General features: G+C 38.0%; 1 protein-coding gene across 1 annotated transcript in view; it reads left to right on the top strand.

Annotated features, from left to right (window-relative positions):
- LOC127158862 (uncharacterized) overlaps nucleotides 1–9,011 on the top strand; it is a 10,910-nt gene extending 1,899 nt beyond the window's left edge. Inside the window, exons 5-8 of the mRNA XM_051101831.1 lie at nucleotides 6,961–7,077; nucleotides 7,585–7,776; nucleotides 8,029–8,181; nucleotides 8,734–9,011. Coding sequence (XP_050957788.1) covers nucleotides 6,961–7,077; nucleotides 7,585–7,776; nucleotides 8,029–8,181; nucleotides 8,734–9,011 — 740 coding nt within the window. The remainder of the gene's footprint in view (nucleotides 1–6,960; nucleotides 7,078–7,584; nucleotides 7,777–8,028; nucleotides 8,182–8,733) is intronic.
- The last annotated feature ends 2,039 nt before the right edge of the window (nucleotides 9,012–11,050 follow it).

Here is an 11,050-nt window from a genome sequence, read left to right as displayed (position 1 = left end):
AGTGTTGAAGCATGCTCAAGATGTTAGATTAAAAGTTTTATTTTTAAAAGTCAAAATACAAAGTCTGTATACTGTACAAAACTGAAAATGTAATCATTCAGTTTTTGAAGAAAAACTGTATACATTTTAAATGAAATACATTTCAAATACATTTCAACATTTAAAATACTTTACCAATTAAAGAAGCCACTTCCAAAACGAAGATTCACATATAATGTACTCACCCCCTTGTCATCCAAGATGTTTGTCTTTCTTTCTTCAGTTCTAAAGAAATTATGTTATTTGAGTAAAACATTTAAGCATTTTTCTCCATATAATGGACTGATATGGTGCCCCGTGTTTGCACTTCCAAAATACAGTTTAAATGTGGCTTCAAACGATCCCAAATGCCATTGTAAACGATCCCAGCCGAGAAAGAAGGGTCTTATGTAGCGAAACGATCTGTTATTTTCATAAAAGAATAATACAATTTATATATTTTTTGCTTTTTTGCAAGTAAAAAAAGTAATTGCAAAAGAAAAGTTAACCCCTGAGAGAAAAAATAAAGTTTAGCAAAGTAAAACTTCAGCAGCATTGACTTTGCAACACATATTTCCCTTTGCGCCGCTCCTTTAAATCCGCGTTTCAGTCATCCGGGCCTCTGCTGCGCAAGCTTTCCTTTGCGCTTCATTTTTCTATGCGCCTCGCTTTGTGTCACTGATTTGACGTGGGGGAGGGTTCAAGAGGTTGGGGTGTGTACAAGGGACGAAGGCGCGTCCCTCTCGTTACGTCATCTCAGGTATGTATTATTAATCGCTTTCTTCTTATTATTATTAGACTCCTATATTATTAATAACAGATACTTCAGACCGGCCCAAATAAGGCTGTCACGATTAACAGACATTATATTGTACATGATTTATGAACAGCTTGTGGGTGAAATAGGTAAAATACTGTTGCACCCGAAACAATACACACACATATGTATAAGTATATGTATATAGTATCTATATATATGTATATAGTATCTATATATATGTATATATATATATATATACATATGCAGATAGATAGATAGATAGATGTAGATATAGATATATATGTACACACGCACACATATACGTGCATACTGTATGATTAGCACAAAAGATTTGTTAGTGTTAAATGGAAAGAATGTGTGGTGGTATTCAATGGAATAAAAAGCCACATGTTTTCAAAGGTGGCAGTGGACAAAGAAAGACCACTCCATTGCCCCAAGGCACTGAAGGGTACACAGCAAAAATTCTTAGGTCTTCATCAAACAACGGAAAGAATGTTATATACATTGACCCTCTTCAAGAAAAAAAATAGATACTACTCCACTGCCATATGATACTGTAGAGTTTGAAAGAATGCCAAACAAACATGCATGACTTGTGGCAAATTGGTTCCTCTGCCCCTGATCCAGTTGAATGTAATGTATTACTCATTACTAGTTACTCTTTTCAAAAGTAATATTGTTACTTTACTTATTACTTTCTGGCAACAGTAATACATTACTAGTTACATTACTTTTTTCTTCACGTCCCACAGCAGTTGTAACTGTGTATTTTCCACATAAAATTCTTCTAGGACAACATATTTCTGCCTCATCATTTGGCCAAAATCCACACTGGATTGCAGTTTTTACAGACACACAATAGTGATTGGTAGTGACATTCAAGTAGAAGTGTTGTATTAATCTCATTTATTGTCATGTGTAGCTTGAAGCTAATTATAATTTCTTTGTTACCTATATACAATTATATTTCATTATGTATTTTATCAAATCACATATGTGTTACGGAAGCAGACAGACAACTGAGGTAAGTGAAGGTAAACAATATTTATTTACAGCAGAGCCACAGATGAAGGATGACGTGCAGGAAGAGGTGAGTATAACAGTTCAGGTTTGCAAAGTTTTTGAATAGATATCTACGAGCTGAATGATGTTTGTTTCCTCTGCAGGAACGACGGGAGATGAACTTCAGAACGGATGATACACACACCGTTGGCTGACAGCTGACAGACTTACGACACACACACACCACTGACTGGATGCGGCTCGACTGGACAGACTGGAATGAAGCAGAGATAAAGGTAAGTATATTCAGGTAGGTAGAATGTTGTGAGCTCGGAGAGAGCTTCACAATGAGTCCACTTCGTATAAACGAGCCCAGACAATGAGTGGTGAGTGATGTGTGCTTTTATGTGTGTGTGACTGATTGAGTGCAGGTGTGTGTGATTAGAATTCTGGTGACTGTGATCGCTGCGTGTGAGTGGTTGCAGAGCCTGGCCAATCCGTGACAATATGTTTGTTAGAAACCATTTATTTTTCCAAAAAGATTTTTAATTATAGTGATATAATGTACCACATGCTGATCAGAGGGATGTAGGTGGGATATAATGCCAGAGAAAAGTAAAGCCTTCCACAACAGTGCTCAGGTCATCTTTTTTTTTCCTGACAAAATCAATATAACACAATATTTCTATCTGACGATTATAAGCTTTTCCATATTTCAAGCTTGCCTGCTGCACTGGGGACATCACATGCATGTGTGAGTTGTGAAAATTATGAAAATAAATCTAGGAATTATTTGTTTGTTGGATTTTAAATCAGCAGTGATCGGCATCAAAAGTATTCAAAAGTAACTAACCATTTTTTTATGGATGATAACTGTAATTTTGTTTCTAAAATCATATTAGTAATTAGTTACACTACTAGTTACTGAAAAAGTAATGTTATTACAGTAACTAAGTTATTAGTAACTAGTTACTGGCCAACACTGAAGCAGACATCATCACATATACTCTTTCATTCTGTATATCTTCCAGACTGGCCAAATCAATGGTGATGCACTACAGCGCAGCTTCTTGGAGTTTTCATATGCTTCATTTGAGGAAGACCAGCTCTGCTGTGGTGCTCCTTTCACCTGCCCAGCCTGCACGCCAGAAATGTTGGCTGTTTCTGCTGATGGAAATAGAAAGCTGTATCGCTTTCGTAGAGAGACAAGGTGGTCTTTTTATTTATTTCTAGTCTTTTTACTGATTTATTTAGTGACTTTATATATTTAATCAATGGATTTCCCATTTTTCCTCCTTCAGCTCTGATGATCCTGGCTTTTTTGAGGGGCTCTTTGTGGCTAAAGACAGTGCGGTGTCTAGATTTGTAGACACCATACATAAAGCAGTGAGAAATGTAAGTTTTAAATATAACTATATAAGTCTGACCATGATTTCCATCCCACTTCAACTACCTCTGTGTACCAACTACTCCAAAATCAAATTGAGAGAATAAATGCTATATATTGTATAACACCATTGGTTTTATTTGATTGTTGTGTTTGTTACTGTATGTGTCATAGACACACAGAAAAGGCACATGTGGGGACTCCCAATGGACAGCAGCAAGGGAGACATCGAGGAGGGCTTCCAAATTGGATGAAGAGGGGATGGAGGTTGCTGTGTGTCGCCACGGATTCCTTCTGAAAGCCCTTAATATGTACAGAGGGGAGATATTTGCCTACCCTCTGTATCTTCAGAAGGAGCTCATGCCAGCCAAAGCGCAGTTCTTTGCAATGGATGTGGCTTGCAAATATTGGCCATACTTGGAGAAAGCTGCTGGTGTCATTCCTGTTCTTCAGGAGCTGACCACAATGAAACCTTTCCTCAGTGTAATGCATGCTCGAGCCCATGCTACTAAGTGTGAAGTATGTATAATATTGCATCATGTGTACATTTGTAATTTTTACAAGCACATTAATAATATGAAATTGATATGAAGGTTTACACTGTACTATGTTGCCTTTTAGCTTAATCATTTCTTGTACAGATTGTAAAGCCCTTTGATGAAAATTGTACCCATGTAATTAAAGCGAATTTTCTCCACCATTTACTAATACACTGTGTGCAGAATTATTAGGCATGTTGATATTCTGGTCATATTTTTTTTTCCAAACACATTTTACCAATTCCAAACCACATCAGTCTTAGTAACTACTGTTAATTTTGTATTTAATCATTTATATGTGATATATAATTGTCCGTGAAGGCTGGAAGTGAAAAACTCCTTATATTCAGGTGTGCAGGATTATTAGGCATGTTTTCGTTTACAGCTAAAATGAGCCAAAAAAGATATTTAACCCAGACTGAAAAGTCCAAATTATTAAATGCCCATGAGAAGAATGCAATACTAATGCATTACAAGAATTTGCAAAGTTAAGGCTTGACCATTGGACAGAGAAATGCTTGTTGAGTCTGCATGGTCAGAAAAAACAGGTGGAGAAGAAAAGATGCATGTTAACTGCAAAAGAATTAGGAATTAAGGTGAAGAATTAGGTGTGACACCATCAGGAACCGTTTAGTCTCCAGCGCCACCATTTTCCAGAACTGCAACCTACCTGGAGTCTTCAGAAGTGCAATGTGTCAGGTTCTCAGAGACTTTGCTTGGTAAAAAATCCTAAAAAATGCCCCTTACTTAATAAGAATAACAAGCTGACGTGTTGTGAAATACATGAAGACAGTTTTTTTATATGCTTTAGAGACAGATAAGTTGAGAGTGACTCTTGAAGGACAAGCATCACATCCTCTTGTGCCTCTGATTCAAGAATTTATGATTTTTAATTATAGTAATATAATGTACCACATGCTGATCAGAGGGATGTGGGTGGGATGTAATGCCAGAGAAAAGTAAAGCCACAACTTCCACAACAGTGCTCAGGTCATCTTTTTTTCCTGACAAAATCAATATAACACAATATTTCTATCTGATGATTATAAGCTTTTCCATATTTCAATCTTGCCTGCTGCACTGGGGACATCACATGCATGTGTGAGTTGTGAAAATTATGAAAATAAATCTAGGAATTATTTGTTTGTTGGATTTTAAATCAGCAGTGTTGAGGCATCAAAAGTAACTAACCATTTTTTTATGGATGGTAACTGTAATGTTGTTTCTGAAATCATATTAGTAATTAGTTACACTACTAGTTACTGAAAAAGTAATATTATTACAGTAACTAAGTTATTAGTAACTAGTTACTGGCCAACACTGAAGCAGACATCATCACATATACTGTTTCATTCTGTATATCTTCCAGACTGGACAAATCAATGGTGATGCACTACAGCGCAGCTTCTTGGAGTTTTCATATGCTTCATTTGAGGAAGAGCAGCTCTGCTGTGGTGCTCCTTTCACCTGCCCAGCCTGCACACCAGAAATGTTGGCTGTTTCTGCTGATGGAAATAGAAAGCTGTATCGCTTTCGTAGAGAGACAAGGTGGTCTTTTTATTTATTTCTAGTCTTTTTATTGATTTATTTAGTTACTTTATATATTTAATCAATGGATTTATTTTTTTCTTCCTCAGCTCTGATGATCCTGCTTTTTTTGAGGGGCTCTTTGTGGCTGAAGACGCTGCGGTGTCTAGATTTTGTGGAAACCATACAGAAAGCAGTGAGAAATGCAAGTTTTAAATAAGAACTATATAAGTGACCTTGATTTCCTCCCCACTTCAACTACTTCTACCAACCTACTACTCTAAAATCAAACTGAGAGAATAAATGCTATATATTATATAACACCATTGTTTTATTTGATTGTTGTGTTTGTTACATGTGTGTCATAGACACAGGGAAAAGGCACATGTGGGGACTCCCAGTGGACAGCAGCAAGGGAGACATCGAGGAGGGCTTCCAAATTGGATGAAGAGGGGATGGAGGTTGCTGTGTGTCGTCATGGATTCCTTCTGAAAGCCCTTAATATGTACAGAGGGGAGATATTTGCCTACCCTCTGTATCTTCAGAAGGAGCTCATGCCAGCCAAAGCGCAGTTCTTTGCAATGGATGTGGCTTGCAAATATTGGCCATACTTGGAGAAAGCTGCTGGTGTCATTCCTGCTCTTCAGGAGCTGACCACAATGAAACCTTTCCTCAGTGTGATGCTCGAGCCCATGCTACTAAGTGTGAAGTATGTATAATATTGCATCATGTGTACATTTGTAATTTTTACAAGCACATTAATAATATGAAATTGATATGAAGGGTTACACTGTACTATGTTGCCTTTTAGCTTAATCATTTCTTGTACAGATTGTAAAGCCCTTTGAGGAAAATTGTACCCATGTAATTAAAGTGAATTTTTTCCACCATTTACTAATAGATTAAGTGGAGCGGTAGGAACCAGGAAGGAGCAGGGACAACCGCCGGTGAGGAGGTCGAGCAAGTGAACAGCTACCTCTCACGTTGTGCCCTGACAACCAAATATATGTCCAAAGCAGGTAATCAGATTGTTTGCAATATTCTTGCATATTTTTTAGATTAAGCATCATGACCTCATTATATGCTTTAAACAGCACGGGTGGATATGCTTACATTGCATGCAATGGGGTGGAACCACAAAAAAAGTCTCTCTCTACATCAGTCACTTTCCACAAGATATGTGAAGGTAAGTCTCCTATTAATTGTTTTGTGTATCCTTTTGTTGTGTGCACTTGGCCTGTTTTGAATTGTACAAAGTCCTGATTATTGTATAACACTGTTTATCAGACTTGTCAGAGACTCCAGGATGAAACGGCAAGGCTAGCTGAACTAAAAGCAGAGTTACTTTGCACAGATAAAGTGGTGTCACAATGGCTTTCTGATGTGAAGGAATGGGCAGCTGGCGGTAAGCATGACAAGTTAAAAGAAACAGCAAATATCCTTTTCCACTGCTATCTGAGTTTGATATTAAAGAGCAGCTAAAGATAATAGGCTGATCATCTATGGATTATAGCAAACTACATGTCACCATCAGATGTTCTGCCACATTTATGTTGGGTATTTCAGTTTCCCTGCAGGAAGTGCACATACCAAGTTCAGTGAAGTTGGATTAAAAGGAGTTTTAATTATAGATTAATGAAATTCAAACACTGAAACGGTTCTGTGTTGTTTTAACAGTTAATTTGCTGTCACTATTATTTCTACAGAGACACCAGATACATCTAATGCCAGTCGAGGCGCCACACACAGAGGACTTCAGCAGTCAATTGAAGGGCTTTACCTTAGTGTGAGGCAGCGGAAGCAAACCCTTTACCGTCAGAATGGTATAACTATAGAATATAATAGGTTGATATATTCAAGCTACTGTGTGCATCCTACTCCACCAAAAAATACATGTAATACATGTATGTAAAATAGTCCAGTCTGTAGGAATTAGTGGCACAGTAATTCTTATTTTTAAGAATGCAACCAACTCCCCTCACATTCCTTTCCAGGAGCATTTTGCAGAACTACTTGTGGCAGACACCTAAATGACATGGTAGATCATTATTAGATCATCTGTTCAGTTTGCTTGGTCTGTTGTGGGCTAACAAGCTAATGGATTTTGGAAGGGGACTGTATTTAGATAAAAACTGCCCATTCTAAAGTAATTAAAGCACAGCAATTCTTATTTCCAGGAATGTAAATGTTACACACTGGACTTTACCTGTTTGTAAATCTATATACTTCAATTACTGTAGTTAAATTTTTTTTTTTTTTTTTTTTTGGGTGCAATATATATTTCCTTATTGAACAGTGCTGTTACAAACCTCTATCTCTTTACTTTCTAGACAGCAGCAAGCTTCGCCACCGCCTTCGAAGGAAGCTGGCAGAGGACAAAAAGCTCCTTCTTCAGGAGATAGACAAATATAACGGTCTTGTACTAAACACTGCAACTAACATTGATGTAGCTGTGGTGGAGCATTCCCTGACTGGAGAGAGCACTGTGTCTCAGATATGGCCGTGGGAGGTTCATGGCAGTGGTATGTCAGTTTTCAGATGCTTCACAGTAATTTATTTCATGTTTTCTATATGAAGTACATCGAACTAACACATGCATGTAACATATTAAGTGTTGTAATGTACATTTAGGTATGGGCTCAGTTCTAGGTTTCTTATGTTTCAATGTGATGATCAAAAAAAGTACATGTTTGTAATTTGTAACATTGTAATGCTATCATGCTCATGTACTGTATAGATTCTCTTATGTATTAATATTTGTTGTTGATTCCTAGCAAACATTTCAATCAAGAAACAACTGCATGACCAAGTGATGTCAACAATGCGACTTCAAGAGGAAAAAGGCATTTTGGTGTTGGAGATGGCACAACACTGCACATGGTTGCAGAGCCTGGCAGTGCTTCTGAAGAACAAGATATCTGAGGAGGGTAAGTTGAATTAAAACCTTGTCCATTGAAAGTATGGATTTCAAATACTACTAAAAAAAAACCTATCATTCAGTCTCAGTCACAGAACTTGGATGGAGTAGAGCAGTTATTGCTCTGTTTGTCGTGGTCATTTGGCCTGTACATAATAAAAAGGGGACTATAGTTGTTCAATATGGTATTTCAAGTCTCACATTTGCTGGAGAGAGTTGTTGTACTGTGGCTGTTACATAAAACCTGAAATTAACTGGGAAATACAATTTGTTCTTGTTACACAAAGCATAACATCAAGATTGAATGCTCCAGTCAACATAGAAAATCTAACTGCTCAGCATCATCAGACACCTTTTTCTTGTAATGAAGAACAAAGATGTACTTTAGCACATAAAGTCGTCTCAGTGAGCCGTCAGAGTTTACACAAAACGCTTTTTGTTTGTCCTAAAAATGCCAGGCATCCTGGTATTTAAATTTAAATGGGTGAAATTTTTGGGCATCAAAAAGTCTTTAATATGTAGTTTGTCTTCAGTGTTATCTCTTTTGTATTTTGAGATGTAGACAACGAGGGACTTTGCTGTGTCTTAAGAAGAAGACTGTCAGAGGTGTCAGAAAGGATGCACGTGGCCCTCCAACAGTACAAGACTGCTTTAGGCCCCGAGGCCTCTGCTCTTCTACATGTTGAAGCAGAAGATCAAAGTGGCCTCAGTAGTCCAGACACCAGAAAAGCCTGGATTAGGAACATTGCAGGAACATCAACTGGCCCGTCTCAGCTCGACTCAAGATGGCTGATGCAGTCGCTGCAACTCAGCTTGTCAATTTTCAGATGCTGGTTATAGAATATAAGGCACTGCACCTGTTTCAACAGCCAGTCAGCTTGTAGCAAAGTCAGCTGGTCAAGTCACTAAACTGTCGGCTGGTTGAAGTTTTGGACGGAGGAAAGAGAGGACACAAGCCTTAAAAATTGACTCAGCTCTTGAGGGCTGCCTATGTACTCCACAATACATGCTTATTCAAGCCTGGTTAAAGTCAACGTTGACTCGACATGGCTAAATTATGGAAGTGGAACAGCTTGAGCCTGTAGTGAAAGTCAATGTTATCAGTCCTGGCGAAAATTTACATCTGATATGGTTTTCAGAAGTGGGTGTGGCAAAATGGCTCGATAGCGCCACCTATAAAATTTCAACGGAGTGCGCCTCGAGCTGCGTTTCACGTACATGTACGAAACTCGGTACACAGGTGTAGCACACCAGTACCTACAAAAAAGTCTCCTGGTACAACATCCTAAACCCAACAGGAAGTCCGTTATATTGAATTTCCTGTACGATTTTTGTGCAGTTTTTGCCATTTTCAGGCCTCGTACTTTAACGAACTCCTCCTACAGTTTTTATCCGATCATCTTCAAATTTGCTGAGTGTTATCATAAGGCCCTTGCGATGTTAAATTGCGAAGCTTTTGAGTTTTCGTCGAGGGGCGTGTCCGTGGCGGCCTGACAAAATTTGACGTGTCGCCATGAAAAAGGAAGTGGCTGTAACTCAGGCAAACAATGTCCGATCTGCCTCAAACTTCACAGGTGTGATAAGAGTCCGGTCCTGAACACATGTCAGTGCCCATATTCAGTTATAGTCATAGCGCCACCTGCTGACAACAGGAAGTGACATGTTTAACACTGTTACGGACTCCTAGCAACATATTAAAAAGCATTAGCAAGTTTTAAATAGGCTAGCAACATGCTACAATCATGCTACAACATGCTAGCAACACTTAGCTAAGAGCTAATGCATGCTATTAATACAAAGAAAAAGAAAATTGCTGTAACTCATGCACACAATGTCCAATCTGACCCAAATTTAATATTCAACATGCTACGAACATAGTAAAGCATGCTAGCAACACTTAGCTAATATGCTAAAGCATGCTAATAATACAATGAAACAGGAAGTTACTCTAACTCAGGCATACAATGTCCAATCTGCCCCAAACTTAACATGTTTGATAAGAGCCCTGATCTGAACACATGTCCATGCCCATATTCAGTTATAGTCATAGCGCCACCTGCTGGCAACAGGAAGTCACATGTTTAATACTGTTGTGGATGCCTAGCAACAACATTTTAAAAATATCAACAAATGTTAAATAGGGTAGCAACATGCTAGAAACATGCTATAACATGTTAGCGACACTTAGCTAAGTGCTAAAGCATGTTATTAATGCAATGAAACAGGAAGTTACTGTAACTCAGGCATACAATGTCCAATCTGACCCAAACTTAACATGTTTGATAAGAGTCCTGGCCTGAACACTTTTACGTGCCAATATTCAGTTATAGTCATAGCGCCACCTACTGTTAACAGGAAGTGACATGTTTAACACTGTGATACACTATTAGCAACACACTAAAAAGCCATTGAGTGCTAAACTAGTTAAAAACACATTCAAACATGCTAGCAACACTTACATAGTGCTAAAGCATGTTGTTAAAGACATAAAACAGGAAGTTATTGTAATTCATGTAAACAATGTCCAATCTGCCCCAAACTTCACATGTTTGATGAGAGTCCTGGCCTGAAGATATATACATGCCCATATTCAGTTATAGTCATAGCGCCACCTGCTGGCAACAGGAAGTGACATGTTTAACGGTGTTACTGACTCCTAGCAACATATTAAAAAGCGTTAGCAAGTTTTAAATAGGCTAGCATCATGTTACAATCATGTTAAAACATGCTAGCGACACTTAGCTAAGAGCTAAAGCATGATATTTATACAAAGAAAAATTGCTGTAACTCATGCATACAATGTCCAATCTGCCACAAGCTTAATATTCAACATGCTACAAACATAGTAAAGCATGCTAGTAACACTTAGCTAATATGCT

The sequence above is a fragment of the Labeo rohita genome, unplaced genomic scaffold (genome assembly GCF_022985175.1).
Source record: "Labeo rohita strain BAU-BD-2019 unplaced genomic scaffold, IGBB_LRoh.1.0 scaffold_174, whole genome shotgun sequence".
NCBI classification, from domain to species: domain Eukaryota; kingdom Metazoa; phylum Chordata; class Actinopteri; order Cypriniformes; family Cyprinidae; genus Labeo; species Labeo rohita.
The sequence above is the reverse complement of the archived record's forward strand: the minus strand, read 5'-3'. Positions and strand labels throughout refer to the sequence as shown.